This window comes from Vulpes lagopus, chromosome 10 (genome assembly GCF_018345385.1).
Source record: "Vulpes lagopus strain Blue_001 chromosome 10, ASM1834538v1, whole genome shotgun sequence".
NCBI classification, from domain to species: domain Eukaryota; kingdom Metazoa; phylum Chordata; class Mammalia; order Carnivora; family Canidae; genus Vulpes; species Vulpes lagopus.
In genome coordinates, this window is record NC_054833.1 from 78,899,206 (window position 1) to 78,925,158 (window position 25,953).

The 25,953-nt window shown below is 44.2% G+C and overlaps 1 protein-coding gene across 8 annotated transcripts in view; it reads left to right on the forward strand.

The window, feature by feature from the left end:
• The window catches only part of DAB1 (DAB adaptor protein 1), a 292,435-nt gene that overhangs the window by 238,521 nt on the left and 27,961 nt on the right, over window positions 1-25,953 (forward strand). For 5 of the 8 annotated variants that reach the window (XM_041772816.1, XM_041772817.1, XM_041772818.1 and 2 more), the window contains 3 exons: window positions 19,772-19,822; window positions 19,914-19,961; window positions 24,584-24,646. In XM_041772816.1, coding sequence (XP_041628750.1) covers window positions 19,772-19,822; window positions 19,914-19,961; window positions 24,584-24,646 — 162 coding nt within the window. The other 3 variants (XM_041772823.1, XM_041772824.1, XM_041772822.1) reach the window with 2 other exon arrangements.

A 25,953-nucleotide genomic window follows, 5' to 3' on the forward strand; every position in this document is an offset into this window, starting at 1 on the left:
CACAGGCTACAGAAGTGCCTCTTTCAGGCCCTGTTATGCCTCCACAACACTGAATTTGGATGACACTTAACCTTCACGGTCAACTGTTTCAATGACACACACCTAACCCTTAGCATGCCTCATGTCGCTGTCACATGAGAAACATCCAGCACTTGTATTCTCCCCTCCCCTCCTTTCGACCTCGTGTAATATTCTTATGGCTGAAAAAGAATCCTTCACCCTATAACTGTCCAGTTTAAACCCCTTTTGTGTAGTTGTAATAACCATGAAAGACTTTGTAATTATCAGTAATAATTATCAGTCAAGGGATTCTAGCAGAACACTTTTTGGCCTTCAAAAGAGAAACTTAAAAGTTGGGCAAAGTGATAAATAGGAAGGACACATAGGTTGTCAAATTGATAAGTTAGTGTCAACCTTTATTATTATTATTATTATTTTTTTTGGATGAAACAGGGATTCGGGAATTGAAAAGAATGATCAGAATCCTCCTGAGGTTCTTTCCTCACTTTGGGTATGATCTTTGCCAATCACTTCGAGTTTCTGAGATTCATTTTTCTGTTGTGCAGAGTGGAAGTGACCACCATCCTTGACCAATGTCTCAGGGCTTTTGGAGACTCACAAAGCAACATGAGAGCATTTTCTGTGAGGATGAGGGATTGCTTTCAAAGACCCCAGGGGTGCAAAGATTGAGGGATGGTGTGTATTAGTTGCTCCAGTTACTTTATAGGTTATCCTAGGATTACAAGAAAAGCTCAAGTTTTATGACAAGAGAGGGCAAATCTGGGCTCAACATCAGAAAGAAATTTGAAACCATCTGAGCTGATTTTCAGAAGAAAGGACAGCTCTCAAAGAACAGTGAGGTCTCTGGCCCTAGGAGTATTCCAGCAGCAGGTCCTTATGCTGTGAAGGTGACTGCAGGAGTGGACCTCAGGATCACACATCTGTCTTCACATTCACTTGCCCCCATATTTATTAAGTCTAGTATTTACCCCATCATCTTGCTCCCACTTTCCCAAGCTACCAAGCCAGGTACCCCAGAGACCCCATCCCCATCTTCATCCTTCTCTCCCTGGCTTTAATTGCCCACTCTGAAGTGAACACCAGTAAGTTGTGGCATTGCCCTGTGAAGTCACTGCTCTGGATGGAAACAAGTTTACCAAGCAAGCATTGTAATCGAGGCACCACACTGAGCAACCACTAGGCACAGAGCAGGTACCTAGAAAATCTGTTCCTCAGTTTCCTTCTGGAGAGCTTGACATCAGGGCTCTACATCTATCTGTTGTGTGCCGAACAGGAGCCACACTGGGAGAAACTGGTTAAAACCCCAGTGATCAGATCCAAAGTCCAGGCCTCCCTTAATTTCCTTTCTTTGTGGTATAATACCAGGCCACTAGCCATGCACACTGAGAGTCTAAGGGATCTCAGCTGGGGAAAAAGCAGGTTGACTTTATTAAGCATATGCTATGTGCCACGGACAGCCTAGATTGTGGTCTCAGCCTGTCTCATTCAGTAATCACACCTGAGAGGTAGACGTCATTTACATAGGAGGAAGCTGAGGCTTCCAGAGGTCACATAACTCACCCACAGTCACAAAACTGGTAAGTGACAAAGCCCAAAGTTGAACCTTAGGTGATACTGACTCAGGCACCCGCACAATTTCCACTAAGACCTACTGCCTTTTAGGATTCAAAAAAATGCCAAGTTCCTATCTCCTCTTCCTCCACATAGAATTATTATCAGGTCAATTTCTGTCTCCCATTACTCATTGCTGCTCACGCCGGCCCCAGGGGTGGCTCTGCATACCTCTCTCCCCCTTTAGCCTGAGTTCCATGAGGCACACCCATGTCTGACTCTTTCCTGACCCTTCACTCTGCCTGTGCACTGTTTTCTTCATCCTGGTGTTGAAAAGATAATTGTGAGTCCCAGAGAACAAATCTCAATGAAAGCTTTCCTCCCTCTGAAAATCAGGGAGCTGCTCATTTGGCCTTGCCTGCCTCCCACCCTCCAAATGCCTGATTTTCTGTGCAAGACCCCTGCCCCCAACATCAATATTTGCTTGATTTTTCTTGCCCTAGATTTTTTTTTTAAGATTTTAATTATTTATCTGATGGAGTGAGTGAGAGAGCACAAGCAGGGGCAGTGGCAGGCAGGGAGAAAGGGAGAAGCAAACTTCCCACTGAGCAGGGAGGCTGACATGGGGCTTAATTCCAGGACCTTGGGATCATGACCTGAGCTAAAGGCAGACCCTTAAGCAACTGATCCACCCAGGCACCCCTTCCTTACCCTAGATTTAGTTCCGTTTCCCTGATACAAATGTAGGAAGAGTGAGTCCATTAATGTGAAGAATTGCTGAAATTCTCTGGACAACTGTTCCTAACCACCCCCTCCTCCCCCTCCCTACCCCCCCCCCATTCCCATCTTTCATGGCAAATAAATTTTCATTCACAATTCAGCAGTTGGTTTTTCCTTTAGTTTGAAATCTGGATCAAGATGTTTCATAATTGAATTAAATCTAGTCTGAACATTTGTCAGTTTCACTTCCTCATTAAGCACCACATTGTAGAGAAATGATAATTATCAGAATGCAGTTAACATAGATGTCACACAAGAGGAGGTCTTCCTGAACTAAGGGAAAGGAATCTGAATCTGCATATTCCCACAAAGGAGATAGAAGTTGGCCCCATCTCATGTTTCTCAGGCAGGCTTTCTTTTTTGCAGTACTTAACAAAACTGTTCTGAGATATAATCCGAAATTCCTAGAATCTCAGGGTTAAGGAGAACATTAAAAGCTGCTGGTTTAACCTCCCCACCAATGCAGGAATCCCTCTAGAACACTTGTGATGAACACAGATGAACACGCCAGACTGGCATCCGTCCTCATGCCTGCAGTGACAGACCTTCAGGACTTCTGTAATCCCACAGCTCTAGTGGCTGGAGAGCCCTTCTTTTTTGAGTTCCCTTACAACTTCTATTCATTTATTCGTTCGTCCATTTACCAAACATTTTCTAAGGACTCCTACCTGCCAGAAAGTCCCCTACTCACTAGAGATAGAAAGATGAATAGGGCTAGCTGCTTGAGAATCTTAATGATCTCAAGAAGGTAGACATATAAAATTAATTGCAATTGATGTAATTCAGGCCCTAAGGGGCTGTCTAGAAGATGCCATGGGAGCACAGTAGGGAGGCAGCAAACTTTGCCCAAGGGAGTTCAGGGAGGTCTTCACCCAAGAAGTAAAATCTTAAAGGATGATGCAAACTTGGCACCAGAGCAAAGGTGGAACAATATTCAGGAAGAAGGAACTGAATGTTTAAAGGCCCTGAAATATGGAACAGTGCACCATATCCCAGGGGCTGATGAAGAGTCTAGGGTAGTGGGACTACAGGATGCCTTCATAGGAGCAGGAGACAAGGTACCAAGGGAAGCCAGTGCCAGGGACTAAGGGGCCTGGAATGTAGTGCTTAGAAACTGGGATTGTCTGGGAAGCCATGATGCTCTCAGGTGTGGAGTGGCACTGTTAGGGTTACAATTCTTAGCGTCACTTTGGTGGCCTGCAGCAGGTGGCCTGGCCTCTGGAGAGACCATTAAGAAGCTAATGGGATTATCTATGTGTATCTATCAGGATGGAGTCAAGAAAACAGAGCCCACACGAGGTAATTTGATAGGGGAAATTTAATGTGGAAAACTAGTTACAAAGGTGTTAGAAGAGCTGCAAAGCCAGAGGACAGTGGGGCAACTCAAATTAGTAATAGTCTAGTAGTCGGAAGGTGCCACCATCCCCAGGGCTGGAAGGACAGAGAGGGGCCAAGGCTGCAGAGGGAGCTGTCCAGCCAGAGCAGGGATCTTTGGCAAGAGGTCTGGTGGAAACTGAAGCCATGGCGGAGATGCCACCACTGCCAGAGCCCTGCCTGAAGAGACCCAATGAGAAATTCAGTGTTTCTCCCTTCCTGCCACTATCCAGCATCCAAATACCATGTCCTGTTGTCCAAATCTAAGTGGGAGTGGGTTGGCAAGGGAGCTCAGGCAATGTAGTTGACAGGGATTAGCCCACATCGACCAGAGGGAGGGCAAGAATGGGTCTCAGGGCAAAGAGGTCAAAGGAGCAGGCAAGTAAGGACTACTAAGGGTCTGGGCTGAGGGTGAGATCCTGCAGATAGGGAGAGGGATGCAGGGAGGGAGGTGAGTAAATTTGAGCGAAAGATGGGTAAATCTGGAAAGATCTTGCGATATGGGGGATGAGAGAAACATGAGATCTAAGCTCTGACCTCTGAAGTGGTCACTTTTGGGAGGTCATAGGTCTGAAGGTTCATGTTCTCTCCACTAGCTCTGTCATTTACCTATGTGCTATTTATGTTTCTAGGTTCTTAGAATGTTTGTAGACCTGCCTTGCCATCCACTGTCTTTAGGTTCTTGCCAAAGACAGTAGTCATCCTTTTCATCCCCCTCTCTGTTCTCAGTCCATGACTCACATTTGGGTGGTATCACATTATCACTTTGAATGATATCTGGCTCTTTCTTCGCAGTTTGAAAAACCGGGCTGTCATGAATGGAATCAAGCAGAGTTGTAGACAGCTCACTGTTAAGTCATTCCCAAAACTTGTTTTCCACAAATGCAAATGTTGAAAGGGATAAGTGCTTGCATAAGCAGTTGCCTGATGTCCTGTTTGCTCAGTTGTGTGTTGGCAATAATTGCGTCTGAACAAAACAGTGATCACTCCATTGCCATGCTAAAATACCTGCCACTGGTCTCCTGGAGGAATGGTCTTCAAGCTTTTTATAAAACCCCAGAATCTATATTCAAAAGAAATGTACCCAGTACTTTATATATAAACAAATGGAAGGGGAGCTGTGGTTGAAGCTGGATTGGAGTCTCAAAGCCTACCCATTTGGAATCCTTTACAAGAAGGATGGAAGGTTCTAGAAAGGAAGAGATACAGAGAGGATAATGTGAAAACTAGTGTCAAAAAAAAAATCAACTAGTTCGTTCCATGGGTGGGAAAAGTGGGGTGTTCAGATGAAAAGATCCTTCACATTACTTTCTATTAGAGGTTTTGTTATTCTTTAGTTGAATTCATGAACACAGACTGTGAGCCTACTCTTTGGGAGAGAGTAAAGCAGCAGAAAAAAACACAAAATTTGAAGTGAATCAGAGCTTTATACTTCACAGTTGTATGACTATGCAAGATGCCTTACTTATCTTTTGGATTGGTCTAAGTGACCAGTTATCAACATGAACAAAATACTTGGCATGCAAGTTGTAATTACAGTTAGAGGTGTGAACCTTTCAACACTACTACTTAGGCCTTACATTTTTCTCCCTCAGTTACCAACTGTGTGGCCTTGGATGATGTATTCACTCACAAAATGTGAATAATGGCTATGGTGCCTACCTCATAGAATTCTTCTGAGGACTGAAAAAAAGTGATACACATAGAGAGAGCAGCACCTGTCACATAAGTGCTCAATAAATGTTAGCCATAATTATTATTATTATAAGCTATTACATGGTAATAGGACCATAGCAGGTACTTTAAGAGATAGGAGGAGGAATAAGACCTGAACCCTATCAGTAGTTTGCTTGTGGCCTATGGGTGGCAATAACTTTGGTATGTAGAGCATGGGTTTGAGTGCCTTTCATTTTCCATGGCTAAGCAAAGTCAACAAGATCAAGTGTTACCTGAGAGCATGGGATAGAGCTGAGCCTGCAGGACAGTTTCATGACTTTGGGACAGGGATAACATGTGTCATTACCAGAACAAGGGACTGAGATAGGCACTTAATACACTGCTGTCAGACTATACCAAGCAACCATAAGAAGTAGGTCTCTCCTCTCCTACAGGGGATATTGAAAATCAGAGAAGTTAGTTAAATCACCTAGCATAGCTAGAAGAGGCATCACTAAGAATAAGCCAGTTCTCTCTGAACTTAAAACTACAGTGACCTAGTTTATCCTCCAAACTGGGTCACTTTTGAGAGCAAAAGGGGTGTGCTATTAACAATAACTTTGGGACAGCAGGCGTGAACAGGCACTGTCCTAAACAAACCGGGATGTAGGGCCACCCTACCCAAAGCTGGTGAATGTCCTTTCCAACCAGGCCAACCTGCCTCGAAGACCAGAGCACATGGGGATTTCAAGCAGAAGGCCGAAGGGACTGTCCATTTTTGTTCTCGGCGCTCTGTGTCTCTTGTGTTACTTGTACTGAAGCAACCACAAGACTACCCACAAAGTAGAGGTGCCCTGACACATGCTCGCTTCTTCTGTGGGCATAAATCAGATTACTTTGGAGATCTGTTCCATGGTGAAAAAATGTGGTCCAGGGATATCTGTGAACTGCTGCTGCTAAGACTCTATCATTATTCCTCTAATACAGACCATTAACATTCACAGAACCTTAACTACAGCATCTCTAATGAGCACAGCTATAATATACAGCTTCCCCATAAATATCCATTGATGCTGACACTCATTCTCTCTTGGTACAGTAATTCAGCTTTTCTGGATAAATCATCACACGGACACTCTTTTTTTTTTCTCCCTAACTGCCATTATTAGTGGTTACAGAAGGATGATGAACAAACTCTAGTTGTAAAAAAAGAATGAAATGAGTGATGGAGAATACAAAAATATATACTGGTGACAGTCCCACCCCCAAACATGCAAAAACGTGTTTTAGCGATGACTTAGAGGGGAGGCAAGAAATGAACATTTGCTGAGCACTTGCTGGGGGCAAGGAGCACTTGTGTTGCTTGGCAAGCTGTAGTGGGTTCAGTGAATCCCAAAGACTGCATTGCCTACACAGCCATTTGTGATACTTTCTGAAAACGCAACTTCCTTAGCCCTGCCCCCTGGATCTGCCTCTATAAGGCTTGCTTGTGTGTGTGTGTGTGTGTGTGTGTGTGTGTGTGTGTGTGTGAAGGGAGATTTACAAAACTCCCCCCGTGGATTCTGATGCTCAACTAAGTTTATCTATTTTAATTAACATAGTAGTAACCATTTTATGGACGAGAAGACTGAGGTTGAGATGCTAGGGGGAGACGGAAATAAAGTCTGGATCTGAAGGAGGCATCCCTTGCTCTGGACTCGGACATAAAGAATGGCTCCTGTGAAGGTGACATTGACTCACTTGTTTCACATTCTCCTGGCCCCACCTCCCCTTTGCCGCCTTTCGCAGAGCTCTGTGAGCGCCTTGCTGTGCTTCTCTCTGGCAGGTTAGCAGCTGTCCTTGTGTCTGTTACTCATCGTTTCCACCGTTGTGTGCTGTCAGCCCAATACTCTGGCTTTGGTCCCACTTTCCTGCATTTTTCAGTCTCCCTCTGGCTGTTTCTCTTTGTTCTTTCCACAGTCACTTAGAAATTTGAACCCCATGATACCAGACCTCATTACTTGCAGTGTAATCTGCCCAAGGTCCTTCAGAGCAGGTTGGGATGGGCTCCGGCAGGGCGAGCTCCTAAACTGCCTACTATGGTTGCCCCTTCCAGAACCCTTAACTCTCTCCCTAGTCATAAAGCACAGATGGACTGACACCTTTTTGTTCCCCTCACCATAGCTTAAGAGTTAAGAGCACATACTGGCCCACTTTGGTGAAAATTGTAGCTCTACCTATTACTAGCTGTATGACCTTGGGCAAATTAATCCTTCTGTGCCTCAGTTTACTCCTCTGAAAATGAGGATAGCAATAGCACCTACATTTGTTGTAGTAATTAAAGGAATTAATATGTAAATAGTGTCTAAACATACAGAGGAAGTTCTATCTAAACACTAACCATTATTACTGTTGTTCTACATTTTCAGGAAGGGCTGTGGTCTTAATATTAAAACTATCCCTTCCTCCTCAGACCAGAATGGACTATTTGGGATATATTCTAAAGATAGAATTACCATTTCTTAATGAATTATTGGATGTCAGGGTGTGGGAGAGAGCTGAATCAAAAGTGACTTGTACATTTGGGGGCTTTATGGCTCTACCAAAACCAGAAATAATGATCTCCACCACTTGTGACCTAATCAAGTATATATTGATGAGTTTAAATTACAGAGGTCTTTCATAGAACAGACATAGCCAGCATGCAGGTAAAGAGGGTTTTTTCCCAGGAGTTCTGTGTAGGAGCTCATCAAATATGCCACACTCTTGCGCTACCTACCTGGTCTTCAGAAATAGAGTGTCCAGCAGCAGAAAACAAGCAGGAAAAGAAGCAGAGACCAGAGCAGTGATGTCAAAGTAGCAAACGTGGAGTTCCCTTGTACCTATAGCAGTATGCACAAGGTGTCTCTATCATTGTTTTAATTGCATAGTTTCTGCAATACTGCAAGGTACGTCCTAGAACCAGTCCCTGGTCACTTACACTTGCTCTGTTCAGGCATTCATTCCTTCACCCATTCCCCAAATACTGTCTGGTATCCACTGTGTGTGGAGCGCTGTGCTAGGCACAGATGCTATATGAGTCAGACCAGGACCCAACCCTTGCCCTGCTCAATTCCACAGGGGAAGGCTACAAGCAAACAAGTTAAAAGACAAACAGAGCATAAGCACAAGTCACAAAACCAAAGGAGATAATGAGATGAGAAGTGGGGGTTTGATCTTCTATTTAGGGAAATGGTCACAGGAGGTTTCTCTAGTGAGGTAGCACTTGAACTGAGCTCTGAATTATGAGAAGAACCTGGTGGGACAGGGAAAAGAAGAATACAGGAACGTCCCAGTGGGCCATGAGGAACAGAGGGAAGACTGATGTTGGCCAGACCACAGCAGGAAAGGGGGGAAAGAGGGGAGTTGGAGGTGAGTTCAGGCACAGGCAGGGGCTAGCCAGGCAGTGGCGCAGTTTGGATTTTATTTCCCTGTAATGGAAGATAGTGGAGCGTGGTAGTCCGGGAAGTGAATCTGATCTGATTTAATAGGGCTGTGACTGCTGTACTAGAGGTGAACTTAAAGCACAAGAGTAAAAACAGAAGTTGAGGCAAAAGAGAATGCAGCAGAGGGGATGGAGAGAGGCAGGCAGAGCTGAGGTAGCTTCTGGAGAGAGTCAGCATTTCTTAGTGAATGGTTGGATGTCAGGGCTTGGGAGAGGAGGGATCAAGAGTAACTTGTATGTGTAAGGGCTTTAGCTTCTAAGCATGAGTTGGTGGCCCTCACAGAAATTGGAAGACAAGGAAAGAGCAGGTTGAGAGAGATCCAGAGTTCTTTCCACACGTTAAGCTGGAGAGCCTGAACAATATGGAATACGATCACTTCATCAATTACTAGCAACTAAGGGGGGAGGGTGATAAGATCAGATATTGGCTGAACTTCAAGTAATGAGGTATGTCACAGATTGACTACCATACTTTAGCCACCGATAGATCTCACTAATGGGAAGGACCTGAGGAATTCAGAGGAAAATGCTTTCCAGGTACTAGAAGGGCCAGAAGGATAGCATATCTCTGGTTTTATAACTTTTTCTGGGACACACCCCTAGCATTTCTTTGAAATCAATCAGAACAAGGGCCATTTACCTGGATTGCAGACCCTCACCAGGTCAAGTGACAAGAGTGGATATGAGATCCTTCCTAGAGTTTATAATAGTAAATGCCAAGTCTTTGTGAGCGAGCAAGCGTATGTGTATGTGTGTGCATACATGTGCACACACATTCATGCCGAACATTTGGAAACACCATATGGACTACCATACCCTCCACTTAGTAAGTCATGCTATAACCAAGTTTCTTTCTGTTCAGTTTCCTATTCTCATATAAACACGTTCGTCCATTCACTCATTCTGGTTTTCTTCACTTGCCAATTCAATATAATTTCCTTTTGTGTGCTAGTCACAGAGCTATCTAGATATTAGGAATGTGAAAATGAGTAAGATATGGTGTCCCATAAAAGAAACTTAGTCTCTACAAGGTCATAGTCTGTGATGAAGAAGAGAGAATCAGCCATTGCAACTGGACATATGATATTCCCAGGGGAGGATCATCTAATCCATCCTGAGGGCCTTGGAGAAAGGCTTGGAAGAGATAACTAGACCCAAGTCCCTAGGGATGTATTACAATTTTCCTGATGAACAAGAATGGGAAAGGCAGCCGGTCATAAGGAGTAGCTTGTACCAAAGCCTGAGGGTGAGAAATATACTGAGAGACCTCTTAGGAAGGCATGTGAAATTATGACACAAAGTTACAAACTATTTGTAGGTTGGACAATCAATCAGAGACTGTTGAGGGTAGTGCTCTTCCAGATTTCCTGACTTCAAACCTTTAGGCTGCTGTCCAAGTCTGTTCTATTGCTGAACATTGCCTCATCTGATCTTCAGAGATCTGTGAAGGAGCCATTTCCCTCACTATTTTACATATGAACAAGCTGGGCGTTCCTTGGGACCTTAGTTTCCTTGTTGTAGAATATATGCAATGTTTCTCTGCTCTGACTTGCTGTCTCCTCTTTGTCTATACAACTGGGAGGGGAATCAAGATACTTATTTAAAGGTCTTACCTATACATCAGGCAATATACATTTTAGTATATTTAAAATCTTACACAAGCTAATCTTCAAATAGTCTTATGAGATGTGTATTTCTCCAGTTCCACAATGAGGAAGAATTAAGAGATGAGTAAAGTAGTCAACTTCCATTCATCCAAAAATAGAATTCTGGTTTTGGTTGTTTCCAACGGCTTCAGGCCTGTGCATGGTGTTGCAGCAGTGAAAGCGGCACAAGCTCTGTGGAAATGCTCAGTGTGGTACCCCTGTTGTGCCACTCCTCATGCTCCGACCTGAATTGCAACCCTCCAGTTTGCCTAGCTTGACTCTTACAACTCAGAGAAGGGACAGCCTCTCAGTCTTTGCAGTGTTGGCCCGGTGCCTTGCTCATAGTGGGCACTCAGGAAGTTTATTAATTCGTAAATGAATGCGTTGGGGATTGAATCCAGGAATGAAGAAGTGAATAAGGAAATGAATATGCCTGAATACATAAAATATGCATTCTTCCAAAGAAGAAAAGGAAAAGCATTTTGCCGGGAACGGCTGTCGGAGCAGCAGGCAAAGCCCTCTTGACTATTTTTTCCTCTGCTGTGACATCTTTCCATTTGTGATTTCCTCGGATTTGCTCCGCACTCAGCCTGAGACTCTGCTACGCTCGCTTGATTTCGACTCCATCCAGTATTTCTTGTTCCAGTTTGGGTGCCATCTGGATCCCAGGAGTAGCCTCTCCAAGAGACACACACCAGCAAGAAAGAGATGATGGACTCTCAGAGAAGGTCCCCTGCCCTCCTCCCCACCAGTGTGTTGAGATCCTGTCATCCCGCTGACAGGAGCCAATTTCACATTACTGTGATTCTAATTCACTCTTTTTCAAAGTACTGAACTGATGCCAAGTCTTGTTAGGAGTTTTGAAAAATCCTTGAGTTTTTGCTAATGTAGAACTAGAATAATAGATTTTTTTTTAAAGAGAAGCAATAAAGGAAGAGATCATCAAAAACAAATAATTACAAGCTTTGGGACATTCCCCTTTGGCTTCCAGTCTTCTCTGGACCTCTAGACCTGTGCAGATGTGTTTGCTCAGTAACAACCACTCAAGTAGTAAAGCCATCTTGCAGCGTGACAGAGGAGCTAAAGCAACAAAGGGGACTCCACATTCTAAAATTCTCCTTGTTAGGGGGATCCCTGGGTGGCTCAGCGGTTTAGCGCCTGCCTTCATCCCGGGGCGTGATCCTGGAGTCCCGGGATCGAGTCCCATGTCGGGCTCCCTGCATGGAGCCTGCTTCTCTGTCTGCCTGTGTCTCTGCCTCTCTCTCTCTCTCTCTCTCTCTCTCTCTCTCTCTCTCAGGAATAAATAAATAAAATCTTTAAAAATAATAATAAAGGGATCCCTGGGTGGCGCAGCGGTTTGGCGCCTGCCTTTGGCCCAGGGCGCGATCTTGGGGAGCCGGGATCGAATCCCACGTCGGGCTGCCGGTGCATGGAGCCTGCCTCTCCCTCTGCCTGTGTCTCTGCCTCTCTCACTCTCCCTTTCTCTCTGTGACTATCATAAATAAATAAAAATTATTTAAAAAAAATAAATAAAAATAAAAATAATAATAAAAAATAAAAATTCTCCTTGTTAAATAGGAGAGCTTTAGAGTGACGTCATGGGTTGGGACCAGGATCTAGAGCCCAGGAGGCTTCTAGGAGTGTAAACATGAAGTCATGCCAGTGCTCCTGCAGAAGCTCAATGGCCAGGCTGGTGTTTTCAGTGTTTCTTCCTAATCCCAGTCACTGGCCCCATTTTGACCATCACCATAGAAGTATCTGTACCATCATCTGTCTTTGTGATCATTGCCTCATGGCAACAGCATTGATATGATCAAACTCCCAATAGCACTACTGCTGACATCTTAAAATGTCAGCTGCCTCCAGTTTTCCCTGACCCTCAAGATTGGGTTGGATACCATGTGTTTCATAGTAGACAACAGTAGTGGGAGCCACTGTCCTGAGCCTTGTCATCACTATACCAAGCAGGCTTTGCGTGTTATCTTATAACACCAATTATAGGATAATTGTCTGTTTTCTTTTCCATCTCCCTCAGGTGATGTAAGGACAAGGACTGTGTCTTATCATAGTTGCTCAGTAAATAGATGTGGAGTGAATTAGCAACTGGTTTCACAGTCATAACAGATGTCACTGTCCCCACCACTGTCGTCCTGCACAACCAGCACTGCCACATTGTAGGCACCATAACCTGCATTTCCTACCCTTCATCACTGTTACTGAGATCAAACATACTTAGCTCTTCTTGCATAACCTACCCTCAGCCTGTAGATTGTGTCACCATCCTTATATTTTTTTCAAGAAAATAATGGCTGTGTTTTATAAAATCTGGGCATGAAAATGTGGAAAGTTTCCTACTGGGTTCTGAAATAGGGATGGAGAAGAGCAGAGAAGAAAATGGCATGGGATTAAAAAAAAAGAAAAGAAAAGGGCATGGGGTAGGAGGGATGAATGATGGGGCTGACCCCCAGAATGGTCCAGCTTCACCAGTGTTAACACTGGGGGAAAGGAACAGGAGTGGGAACCTGCTGTGGCGGTGTCTGCTGTGGGAGGGCCATGTCATACCTTCAGCTTCTCCAGGTGACTTTGCTCCTTCCCAGGGTCAGTGTTTTCCAAACCTTTACAATGGCCTGAATTCTGTCTATCGTCCCCTACCAAGTAAATATTCCATAGTTATCCTTCCTTCCTTCTTCCTTTCCTTCCTCCCTCTCTCCCACCCTCTCTCTGTTCCCCCTTCTTTTCTTTCTTTCCTTTCTCCTCCTTCCCTCCCCATCTCTTCCTCCCTCTCTCCTCTCTCCATCCTCCTTGTCCCTCTCCCTCTTCCTCCCCTCCTCCCTCCCACCCTTTCTCCCCTTTCTATAATCTTGGAAAGGGAACTGATACCCATTGAGATTTTTTCTGCCAGTTACTGTGCTAATTTTATTCATACACATCAACCTTCTTGCTGCTTCCTCTCACCAAGCCGACACTGGCCTATTTTTCGAGGAGAAAACTGAGGCTGAGAGTGAGGAAGGAATTTATCCAAAGAAATGCCAATGATGAAGCAGCAGTTTGATCTGCTGTTTCAGACATCTGTCTTGCCATCCCCCCACCCTGCCTAGGCTAAAAACACCAAATTTCTCACCCTAGAAGTATCAATTATTTTCAAATGCAAGCAAATTGGTTTTCTTGACATTTGATTTAAGTTGGGAAGCTTGAGAAACCAGAGTCAGATTCCTGAGCCCCAGCAGCCCCCTGTTCATTCATTCACATTAGCCTCATCAGGTCATCTTAGCGCCGTCAATTTTCAAGGGGTCTGCCTATCCTGAATAAAGTTCTAGCAAGTTCCTTTCACTTCCAGCCCCCATCCTGATTTTCCCCTTGCATAGTCGAAAAGGCCATTTCAACCTAAATGTCCAAGAGGATGGACAGATTAAGAAAATGTGGTAGATGCACACAGTGGGGGACATCCATATGTGACAGCTCGGCTGAACCTTGAGTACATTTCACTAAATGAAATAAGCCAATTACAAAGAACGCATACTGCATGATACCACTTATCTGAGATCTGTGAAATAGCCAAAGACATAGAGGCAGAGGGTAGAATAGTGGTTGCAACGGGCTGGGAAAGGGGAAAGTAGGGAGTTACTATTCAACTAGTATAAATTTTAGTTATGAAAGATGACAAAGCTCTAGAGACCCGCATTGTGCCTGTGGTTAACTGTATCATACACTCTAGAATTTGTTAAATGGGTAGATCTTATGTTAAGTGTTCCTGCCAGAGTGAAAAGAAGTGGCGATGGTGGGGAGGGGAGAGGCTACTTCAAAGACCAACTTAATTTTTAGAAAGCCAGATATAAATAAATATTTCACTGTCCAAGGATTTACAAATGTATTACACTTGAAGGCTCTTCCAGGGAAGATGTTAACTTTCGTCTAAGCATTCCCCTCCCACTGTAACTTTCTGGACAACCTCTGGATTCCTCCTGAAATGGTAGCTGGGGAAAGGAGGGCCATTACCTGCTAAAACAACGCCCAGCTTTGAGTAACTACAGGCAATTTCTCGATCATTACAGAGAAATATCCTCCAAGCAACACCAATTCCTCTATGAGATTAAGATATCGGGTCCAGAAAGACCATTGAGGCCAAGATCTCAGTAGGCCTGGAACATTTTGACATTAAATGGGACTCCATTTTGTTGTAATGGTGGTCAGGCTTCATGGATTTCCTTTGAGACATGAATTTTAATCTCCTTTAAAAAGCCCTACAGATATCTAGCTCTGGCTTAGCTCAGGCAATGAAAAAAATGTTTTACACCAGAAGAAGACTACTGTTTTTACAAACTTGAGTTTGTTTTCATGGTACTGTTTAGACGGTGCAAAGAATTCACTCCTTCCATAGAACCTTTTCACTCAATACAAAAGTAGGATATTCTTTAAAAGAACAAAAGAGATTGTATAAGGAAGCAATATGTCCACTATTTAGAAAGTTCTCCATCAACTGGAAGTTGTTTTTTTTTTAAGATTTTATTTATTTATTCATAAGAGACACAGAGAGAGAGAGAGAGAGAGAGAGAGAGAGAGAGAGAGACATGCAGAGGGAGAAGCAGACTCCATGCAGGGAGCCTGACGTGGGACTCGATCCCAGGTCTCCAAGATCACGCCCTGGGCTGAAGGTGGTGCTAAACCACTGAGCCATCCGGAAGTTGTTTTTTAAACATATTCCCTAGAGCTGAACTATCAAATAGAGTAGCCACTAGCTACATATCAGCTATCTAAATTGAAATTAAAACTAAATAAAATTTATTTTTCCAAGGTTTTATTTATTGATTTATTTTAGAGAAAGAATGAGCACAAGCAGGGGAAGGGGCAGAGAAGGAAGGAGAATCTGAAACAGACTCCATGGTGAGCACAGAGCAACAATGTGGGGCTCGATCCCACAACAGCAAGATCATGACCTGAGCCGAAACCAAGAGTCGAATGCTTGACCGACTGAGCCACCCAGGTGCTCCCAAAAGTAACTCCCAAAATTTAGAGTTCAGTTCATCAGTCACAGCAGTATTTGAAGTGCTCAATAGCCACATGGGCTACCATATTGGATATTGTAGACATAGAACTTTCCATCACATAGAAAGTTCAATGGGACAGTGCTGCTCTTGGGAGAAATCATGTATTTCACATCATATTTTCTAGTCCCCATCTCAACTCCACCACCACCCTCGCTTTGTTCTTCACTTGCCAAACAGAGTTCTTCTTGTCTCTCTCAGCCAGGAAGTAGGAAAGCCGCTGTTTACTCTTGGCTAGAGGTGATAGAAAGCTAAACTCCTAGATACTACAGAGGGAATTAGCCTTCATTAGCACGTCTTCCTTTTTAGATCACTCACCAGGGAAAGATACATGCATTCCAATGCCTGGAACCATGAAGTGCCTTAATAGGACCCACTTTGGTGCAGTTACAAATCACTTAAGTTAATCCATTTCTCCTGAGCTTTCTAAATGGATAATTGCATTCATTCCTTTACAGTATTGGCCTGAGTTCTGAGTTTAGGTCTAGATGCCTTGCACCCTCCCTGGCCCACTCCTGTTCCACCCCCAGACTAGAATAATTATATATTCTTGCTCTGCTCTGAGCTTCGGGAGAGCAAGGTCCATGTATTATTATTCATCTTTGTATCTCCAGCGCCTCGCCAGAGTTTGGCATGTGAAAAGCACTCAGTGAATGTTTGTTGAAGAAATTATCTAATCAATTACATAATCAATCAAGATGTCTTCAGTTTTCCCAGTAGGACTTTCACTAATTATTCCTACAGAGATTTCATTCCCCAGCAGAGTGATTCTGAAGTCTGGCTACACATTAGAATCACTGGGGATCTCTTAGAACCTACCGATGCCAGGACCACACTTCAGACCAGTACAACCCAAATCTCTGATACTAGGGTTTAGGCATCAGTAGTTTGCTGAAAGCCCCCTCAAAGAATTGCATTGTGCAGACAGGGGTGAGACTCACCATAGGGTTCTGATTTGGCAGCCATAAATATATTTTCATCCTTTTTTACACGCTCATCCACATCTCATCTCATCCACTGTCACTTTTCCTGTAAGATTAACAGGAGTCTAGTCTTAATAGTTAATTTGTTCAGTTATGGGACAAGTGTCCCCACTGCTCCAAACAGAGACTCTAGGAAGACAGACTCCCTGTGGAAGCTTTCTTTCAGTCTATTAATGAAGATTCAGGCTGGTACCATCTTCAAACGACATAAGAGACTCTCTTCTGTTAAATCCTCCCTGGAAGTGTACATTAGGAATAAATTTGATGTCATATTGAGTCTTGAAAAGCAGAATACAAACCTGCATGCATGCCATCATAATAAGTGTGAGAAATGTACCTATAAGGGGAAAAAGAAGACTTGAAGATAAATGAACAAAAACTCTAGTAGTAATTGTGGGTAAAGCAAGCTGGGGGTTGGGGGGGCCTGGGAAAGAGATTCAGGTCCTGGCCATGAGACTCAGTGGGGAGGAGGTGCCCTGGTGGCAGGGTCTCCCCACTGGCTGGATGAAATGCACAGGGTGCTCCAGAAGCTTTCCCCCAACAGGAGGAAGGGGATCCAAGGAATGACTGAGCCAGGATCAAAACAGGAAGGTCACCAGCACCAGGTATGAGAGGTGTGGCCAGGAGGATGAGCAGGCAAGACTCTGGCCAGAAAGGAGATTCCAGGGAGAAGACAGGATCAAGAATGGACTGAGGGGTTCAGGACTAAGGCCAGAAAGTATGGGGAGGCCTTTTACATGCAGGTGCTCTATGTTGTCAAGCAGGGGTACTTTCTAAGGAGGGGCTTCGCACGAGTTTTTTTTCTCTTTTTTTTTTCCAAATGCCGTCTAATAGTAGTTTCCTAACATTAAAAACTGTGTGCCTGCACCTTCCAAAAGTGTACCACAGGAAACAGAATGAGAAGATACGAGGAACTGCTATTTATTGAGCATCTACTGTGTGTCTAGCACCAAACAAGACCTCACACACGTCTCAATCAGTCCTCTCCAGAAACCTGAGACAACGTTAACGTTATCGTCAGCACGTTAAAGATAAGAAGACGAGCTGACCAGCTTGTTGTCCAAGGATCACACAGAACACCGTGGCACAGCTAGGGTTCAATCCACATCTGTGTGACTCCAGAGAGATGCCTTTTCTCCCACACCCAGACCAGGCTTTGTCTGAATGGACGGAAATGGCCTGTCCCACCGCAGCACCACTCCTGACCCAAGGCCACTTCTTCCGTCACCAGGAAAGTGACGGACTCATACCAGTGCTGGTTAGCCTCACACATTTTCATTATATGGTGGGGGTTTTATGAGACTCTACCACAGGCTGTTTTTCAAATTTATTTAATTCATCCATCATGCTCTGAAGCCATTTGCTTTTTTATATTGGACAGATGTAATGAGATTTTGGACACTAAAAAATGTTTTTATTAAAAGTTATGACCCAGAGCTAGTTGGTAGGGGCTGTGCCATAAATCCCTAGAAGTGTGTGAATTTATAAAGGATGTAGAGACATAACCTTAACCTTTTAGGCCACACCATAGATTACAGGATCACTTAGGCTAATATTGCCTGCCCCCCCCCACCTCTGGCCAAATAGAATCATAATAACAGCAATTTATGTGGTTAACAGATATGGTTGCTCTTCCTCTCCTCTTTGCCACAGTTGACTCCAGGAGAGCCAGGGTCTGGTGGAAGCAGGTGGTTGAAGACAGAAATGGTGGTGATGAGCCTGAAGGCCCTGCTGTGGTGGGTGTGGGCACATTGGTTCTCCTACTCTGCTCTGCAGCCCTATAACTAGGAAGCTCTCCTCAAAAGCAGGGAATGATGCAATTATTTCTATTCATGCATAATACTCCGCTTTAATGTCAATATTGTCAGATCTGTACTAATGTTGCAGTACTTCGAAATCATCCAAAAAATGATTAGCTTGTGCATATTGACCAAAACATGATGACTAAAAAATATATATGTAATAGACACCATATATATTATCTATAATATATATTATTCTTGTGAATTTGGTAATTAACATTTGTTTAGCAGAGTGCCAGGGTGTCCAGTGGTGAGCACAGTACAACAAAAGACTAAAAGGAAATTGTAATAGAGAAGTTTATTACTCACAGGTCCTGGAGGAGGTACGTAGCACACCTCAAGAGGTGACTCGGGGAAAGTCAAGGCAGGGTGCAGGCAGAGAAAGTATGGCAAGTATGGTAACTAAGGTGCGTACCTTTATTAGGGCCCACAAGTGAAGGGCTTTGGGGTACCAGATTGGTCAGTTCACACCAAAAAGGGCAGGGTTTTGGTAAGCTCCACAGAGATCTTCTCTAAGGGGCAAGGTGGGAGAGACTACTAATCACAAGCCATTGGGAGAGTCGTACTAGGAATTTACAATTACTTGTGACTCTGCTGTTTATCCAGGGTCTGCCTCATGGGAGAGGCTGAGGTCAGTTCGAGGCCCCTGAAGTTAGCTGAGCCACACAAATGGATGCCAGTGCAGCAATATGGAGTAGTTTAGCGAAATCCTCAACAATTACAGACAATAAAATACAAAATTAACAAAACAATTAGATTTGGTCAACTGCCAGCCACTTTTAAAACATGCATTTGTTCATATATTTTTGAGCACTGCTAGGTGCCAGATCCTCTACGAGCAGCCAAGATTCAGGAATAAATACAGCCTGGCTGTGCTTCTGGAAGCACAATGTAATCCGCACAGATGATATGCTATTACTCTGATGATTTTCAGTTCAGAGGATCAAGGGGAGCTTCATGGAAGAGGTGGCCTTCCAGCTGGGTTTGAGGAATTTGGTACTTCAAACTTGCAGAGATGAGAAGGAGAGCCTTTCAAGCAGAGGGGACGGCATGCATAAGGGCACTCACAAAACTAGCTGTTCACAGACTACTCCAAAGAGCTAAGAGTTTGGCTAAAGCACATGATAGTATTTTTTCCTTTTAAAACTTTTCCTTTTCCTTGAGTGTAAATAAACATCATGCTCTTATCTGTTGCCAGCATTGAGGCTGGCTAGGTAATGCCTGGAATTGCAGGAAGATAGACTTTAAACCTACAAACTTACCACTGCTGGCTTTCCTCCTGGTCAGGCCCGTGTTTTATCATCTACTTCTGCTGGGAACACACTGGCCACAGCTCCTGCCTGAGGAGACCGTGGGAGCAGAGAACATAGATACCGTCATCATTAAACTCATAAATCCATGCCATTTGTGTGTCAGACTCTTCATCCTCATTCATCATCCCTTACACTTTCAGAACGGTCAACCATTTGAGGATTTTGAAGAACGGTTTGCTGCGGCCACCCCGGTAAGAATGAGAGGGCCCTATCTGATTAACTGTTTCAGGTCATGATCCCATCGTTCATTTCATGCTCATAAGTCATGCCTTGTGGTTACAGAACAGAAACCTGCCGATGGACTTTGATGAGATTTTAGAGGCAACAAAGGTAAGGCCTCCAGGCTCTTGTTAAATGAGAGTAGTTCTGGTCATTCTCATGCATCCCATATTCTCCTCACCCAGCCTGCGTGAAGGGCAGCTGCTGGCTGTGCCCCAGTGGGTGCCTAGTGTAATATTCACAGGCAGATTATTGCTGAGCCCTGTGATGAGGTCAGAGAGTATGTGTGTATGAGAGATAGAAAGAGAGAGAGAGAGAGTGTGTGTGTGTGTGTGTGTGTGTATGTGTGTGTATTCCATTGAACAAATATTTTTCAAGCTTCCAACATGTCCCAGGCATTCTGATAGATGCTAGATATTTAGTAAAATGGGAGGACACAGACTCTGTCCTCAAGGAGCTTACGTGTCACAGTGCAACATTGCACAGCATTGGTAAGATGAAGTAGGTTAGTCTAGTGTAGTGCACTAGAACCTAGTATACCAGGGGTTCAGGCATATAAGCAGGATGTGTTGAGTGCACCTAAGTGAATAAAAACCAGGCAAGGCTGCCATTGGGTGGGTATACCCTGGACTAGATGTACCGGTTGGTAACAGAGGCCACCTCTGACTAGAGGGTATTTGGAAAGTCTCTAGGACAGGGGTCCTCAACCTTGGCTGCAAATTAGAATCATCGGGATTTTTTTAAAGTCCCAGTTACGAGGCTGTACTTCAAACCATCTGATTCAGAATCTCTTAGGAGTGGGAACCAGGCAGCCGTATTTCCCCCCAGGTACATCAGGGTTGAGAACCGCTGATCTAAGAGTATCATATAAGCTGTTCTGGACAGTGGGATGGGGCACATATTGAGTTAGGAAACACTTCCCAGAAAGAAAAAAAAGTCCTCTAATTTCTGTCCTGAAGGATGAGTGGGAAAGGCAATTGGGAAAGGAATATATGTTCTCAGTAGAAGGAGGAACGTGTGCAAAGGCCCTGAGAGGACCCCTCCTGTTGTAACTCTGTAACTCCTGTTTCTCTTCTCCATTATGTTGCCCTGATTTTATTGATGGTCTGTCTTTCCATGAAATAGCCAGCCCAGGAGAGTAAGAGCGGGAACAGGCTCATATCCCCTCTTCTCAGTACAGCAGCTGATGCTCAGTAGGGGCTCCATACTTTTCCTACACGAAGGAGCTCCTGATGCCAAAACATAAGGAGTGGGCCTGTGAGAATGTGTTTTGGGGGTCAGCCAAGGACAACTCAGCCTTTATCAATGGCGCTTTCAGAATTTCTCTGCAGGAGGAGCCTAGGAGTCCACTTGCAGCCATCTAGTTGAAAGAAGGACCAGAGAACTAATCTCAAAACAGCAGTGGCACAACACTCTAAATATTACTCGAAAATCATCGCCTTTTTCATATCAAAGAATGGCTGTGAAGGGGCTGGCCCAGGGGAGAGATTCAGGGCCTTCCTCCTCAACAACCAAGCTACCTTGATCCCCTTCACTGGACTGGGCAGCCTCCAGTATCCCCCTGGGAAATGCCCAGGGCCTGAAGAAGGCGGAATCTGCCATCGGCAGCCTCATCTCTACCAGAAGATCTCTGCAGTGCTGGTAATGGAAAGGCGAATAGGCGTCTTGAACTGACCTTCCAGTGGAGTTCTTCGGATGGATGTCTGTTTCGGCAGACCCTTCGGGAACCGTAGCTTCTGGTTAGAGAATATTGTGGCTATACTCCCACCATCTAGGGATGCTAAGTAGGGTTTGTGAAGGGATAGATAAACGAGGTGTTGCTTGGCCTGTGGGTCAAGCCCAGCTTCTTTTAGCCCACTGATCATGGGTAAGTCTCATCACCTCTCAGTCTCAGCTCATGTGCAAAAAGGACAGATAGACAGCTATGCCACCAGTGAGCTCAGGTAGCGTCAAACATGATGATAACGTATTGGAAAATGTATTGTAAACTATAAAATGTTCGACAAATGTGAATGGTTAGTTTTAATTCTCTTGAGGCCATTAAAATGATTAATTACCACAATATTATCAGATGGAACATGGTTTGTTAGGTTACAAATAAAAGGAGTATGGCGAGCATGGTGGGGAGGGGTGTGAAAATAGATACTATTCCAGATTCTCAATCACATATGGTTATTAGAATTATTTTTAATTTTATGGCCTAAGAATCCCCCTTTTCTATAAAATTTAATTAACTCAAGTTTCTATTTAAACAGCAAATCCAATGGAATGAAATAACAATCTATGTTTTATGCCTCTGCATGTTTTTCTCGTTTAATCCTTGAATGAAAATCATCTGGTAAGAGGAAAGTCTATATCTCAAGAATGAAGGTTATTTTAAAAGTTGTGCTTAAGGAGAAAATTAGCCAATAAATTATATTTATGATGTTAGTAAAAGTGTGCCACGAGTTCAACACATTTGAAATGTAAATTGTGTGACTTAATTATTAACTTCATTTTATTATTTTCCTACCACTGAAAATAGTTGTAGGCCATTTTAAAAGCATTGAGTCCCAATTGCAAGGAAGCCTAGAAGCTTCATGTTAATCGATTAAATAGAAGTATTCCTTATATGAATCTGGAAGAAAGCATAAGGATTGGTATAGTTTCACCAAATGACATAAAATACTGTAAACATGGTAAAGACTCTTTGGCCGAGACAAGCCAGTATCTATAGAGTCCAGCCGGGTCTGGTCCCACTGTGACCTTACTCCTGTCCACTTGGCTGGCCTGCTTCCTGCTGCCCTCCACCCTCATGCTCATTACAAACTGCTTTTCTGCCCACCTGCTCAGACCCTCCAGGCCTCTTTCCTTTCTGCTCATGTACTTGCACCAGCCTGGATTGTCCTTCCTCTTCTTGTTTGCCTGACTGACTGCCTCATCTTCAGAATTCAGATCAGATCTCTTCCCTTTAGAAAACTCTCCTTAAGCTTCTTTGCCAAAAGCTGGCCGAGTCCCTTTCTCTGTTCTCCCACAGAGACCCCTGTCGCCATCTCTGCCACATTGCTTTGAAATCATCTACTTCTGTGGATCATCCCACCAAACTGCAAGCTCATCTTGGCATTTCTCACTATTCTGTTCACAGCACCTAGCACCCAAGAGGTGCCCAGCATGTTTGGAAAAGGCATTGTGTAGTTGGGAAGGAAATTAATATGTGTGTAGGGCCCTACTGTGTGCCCAGCGCTGTTATTTGGTCTGAAACCTTAAGGGGAAGAATTGAAAGTTCAATAAGCAAGCTAAACTTATTTCAGCAAAAAGAGCCTTTTGTGCCTTTTTAACAAGGCTTAGATGAACTTCAAAGAAATTCCTGTTATTAATATTGTCAATAAATCTGCAAAGGAAGTAGTATCACCTCTACCATCCAGGTAAGGGAACTATAGCTCCAAGGAGTTGCAGAGGTTAGAGGTGAATCCATCAACAGCTGGGGGACCTTTTCCAGTGCCCAGAGCCGACTCACTCTTCAGAAGGAGAGAATGATGTTTAGTTTTATGGTACTAAATTAGTTTTTTGGTACTAAGTGTTCAGACTTAGAAATGCCTGGAGACTGCAGAATCCAGGGGCCTGCGTGGCAGGCAGGCAGACTCTTCCAGTCCTTTCTATTGATTGATGTTTTTAGGTTCCCCCAATCACCAGTCTCCCTCTCTTCTCTGTCCCAGGGGTAACAGCTGCATCCTGGGCACTAAGAAACTCAAGCTATGGAGCCAGAAAGGTCTGAAGAGATCTTTTAGCCTGTCCCCTGCATTTTACAGATGAGCTGAAAATGTTTTTTCCCCAGTGGGCAGGTTTTGCACAAAGCATATGATTATATACTTTAAGGCAGGCTGTTTGGTTCCTGCCCATAGACTTCCTACAGTCTCTGAAGCTGGAAGTGTATGCAGATTAATTTCTAAGTATATCTTAAAGGGTTTCTTCTGCTGCTATGGCTGGCCTTGCTCAGACACTCCTGTATGATGGATGGGAATATAGACGATACAGTGTCTGTAGTGATGGAGTTCCTAGCAGTGATTAATAGTGTAGATACTGGGCTGTTTTTGTTGCCCTTCCTGGTATTAAATGATATGTTTTCTTTTCTTCCAACTACATTTTTTATCCAAGGCTGGCATTTTCAGAGACTCTCATTTGACTGTATGCTCTTTATGGAGAAAATTCAAGTCCTGGCTTGTGTGACCTTGAGGTCTTCTCTGTAAGACTCAGTTGATTGATCTGTAGAAATGGGGATGATGAATTACACACCTGAGGTTTGTGGTAGTGGGAGCATTTTCTGAGAAGTAGCCAAAAAGTCCTATCCCCTTATAGCTGGCACATAGAAGGCACTTTGTACATGTGTGCGCACTCATAAAAGAAAAGTAGTGAGGGCATCACCTTCTTGCCTTTATGTCCTGGAGAAGAGACAGCACTGCACTTGATGGTGAATCAGAGTGAAGTGGTATGACGGGTTACGGGAGGTGGCTAAGCTGGAATCCCCTTAACTAAGCCCAGATAAACTGCCAGACACACTGAAGCAAGAATTGATTCCAGCTGCATCCCAGATGTTGTCTTTACGATCATGAAGTATGGTAATGGCCAGCTGGGCTTACTATTTGTATAGTCATGATGACAAAGAAGCAAGGGTCCTCATGTCACACCGTTTTAAAGCAGTGCCCAGTAGCATTGGCTTCCCTTGTGGTGACTTCATTATCTTTGTGTCTTTTCAGGCTGTGACCCAATTAGAACTTTTTGGGGATATGTCGACCCCTCCTGATATAACCTCTCCCCCCGTAAGTATGCACTGCAGCTCAACCCTCCCTCCCTCCCCTTCTCTTCTTCAGCTGCACGATGGTGAGAAGAAGGGCCTTGGGTAAAAGAGGGCTGCTGGTGGGTTTCACCTCTGCCTCTTTCAAATTGTGTGATTTGGGAGAATTAACCAGCAATCTGAAACCTTGGTTTCCTCTGCTGCTTTTTAAAGGAATTATAAGGCTTCTGTTTTGAGAAGCAAGTGAAACCATGCATCAGCAATTATGAGATACTTGGGTACTTGCTATTCTGTTGGTCAGTAGAGAAAGACATAACTGGGATGAGGTCCCTATCTGCAAGGAGCACACAGTCTAGCTGAGAACATGGGCCAGAAACTCAACAGGACTATAGACACGATGAGGCATTTGTCAGCACCTGCCCAGAGTCCACCCAGCCCAGTGTTCAGCCTAGGAAATGATGTATCCTCCCTCTGCCTTGTCCTGTCTCCTGCCTTCTTTCCTTCCTCTCTCTCCCTCTCTTCTTTTTGTCTTCTCCTCCCTTCTCCCCTGCCTCCTAGCTTCGCTGAGCTTCTCATAAAGCTTTGGACTCCCCACTCTAGTCTCAGCCAGGGTATATAGCCCATTGCTTGTCATTATTAATAGGTCTCTGATTGCAGGAGGATAGAGATCACAGGGAACCCTAATTTAAAAATGAAAAGAAAAAAGAATTCAACCCTAAGCAAAATTGAATCCTGGTGCTTTGAGAACTGGTTGCATTCAAAGGCAACCCTATGAAAAAAAAATTTAAAAATTTAAAAAAGGCAACCCTATAGCCACAGCAAAGAACAGAACCCAGAAGCCCCCACCAGGTCCTCCCCTGCCACTTCCCTGGAAGCAGGAGGTGGGCAGAGAGCAATGAACCACAGTTGCACCAGCAGAAGCTGCTAGGAGAGGGCAGCTCCTCTGGGCTCCGCACAGTTGTACATACCGAGGGATGGTGCTATGTGGTTTATTGGGGAGATGCACCTTACACAGAAAAGGCTGTAATCTCAGCACGGAGGACAGATGGCATGAGACTCTACTGCCCACAGCTGCTGCCAGGGACACTAGACACAGCTGCCCTGCTCCCGACATCTGATGTCCAGAGCAGACGTGACAGGGGACAGCAGCTCCTGTCTCCGCGGAAGCTGGGGCAGCTTGAACCAGTCTCCTTTTCTCCTCCATCCCAGGGGTAAGAGCTGCATCTTGGGCATGTAGAAACTCAAGCTGTGGGGCCAGAAAGATCTGAAGAAATCTTCTAGCCTGTCCCCTGCATTTTACAGATGAGCAAACTGAGGCCTAGAGAGGGCACA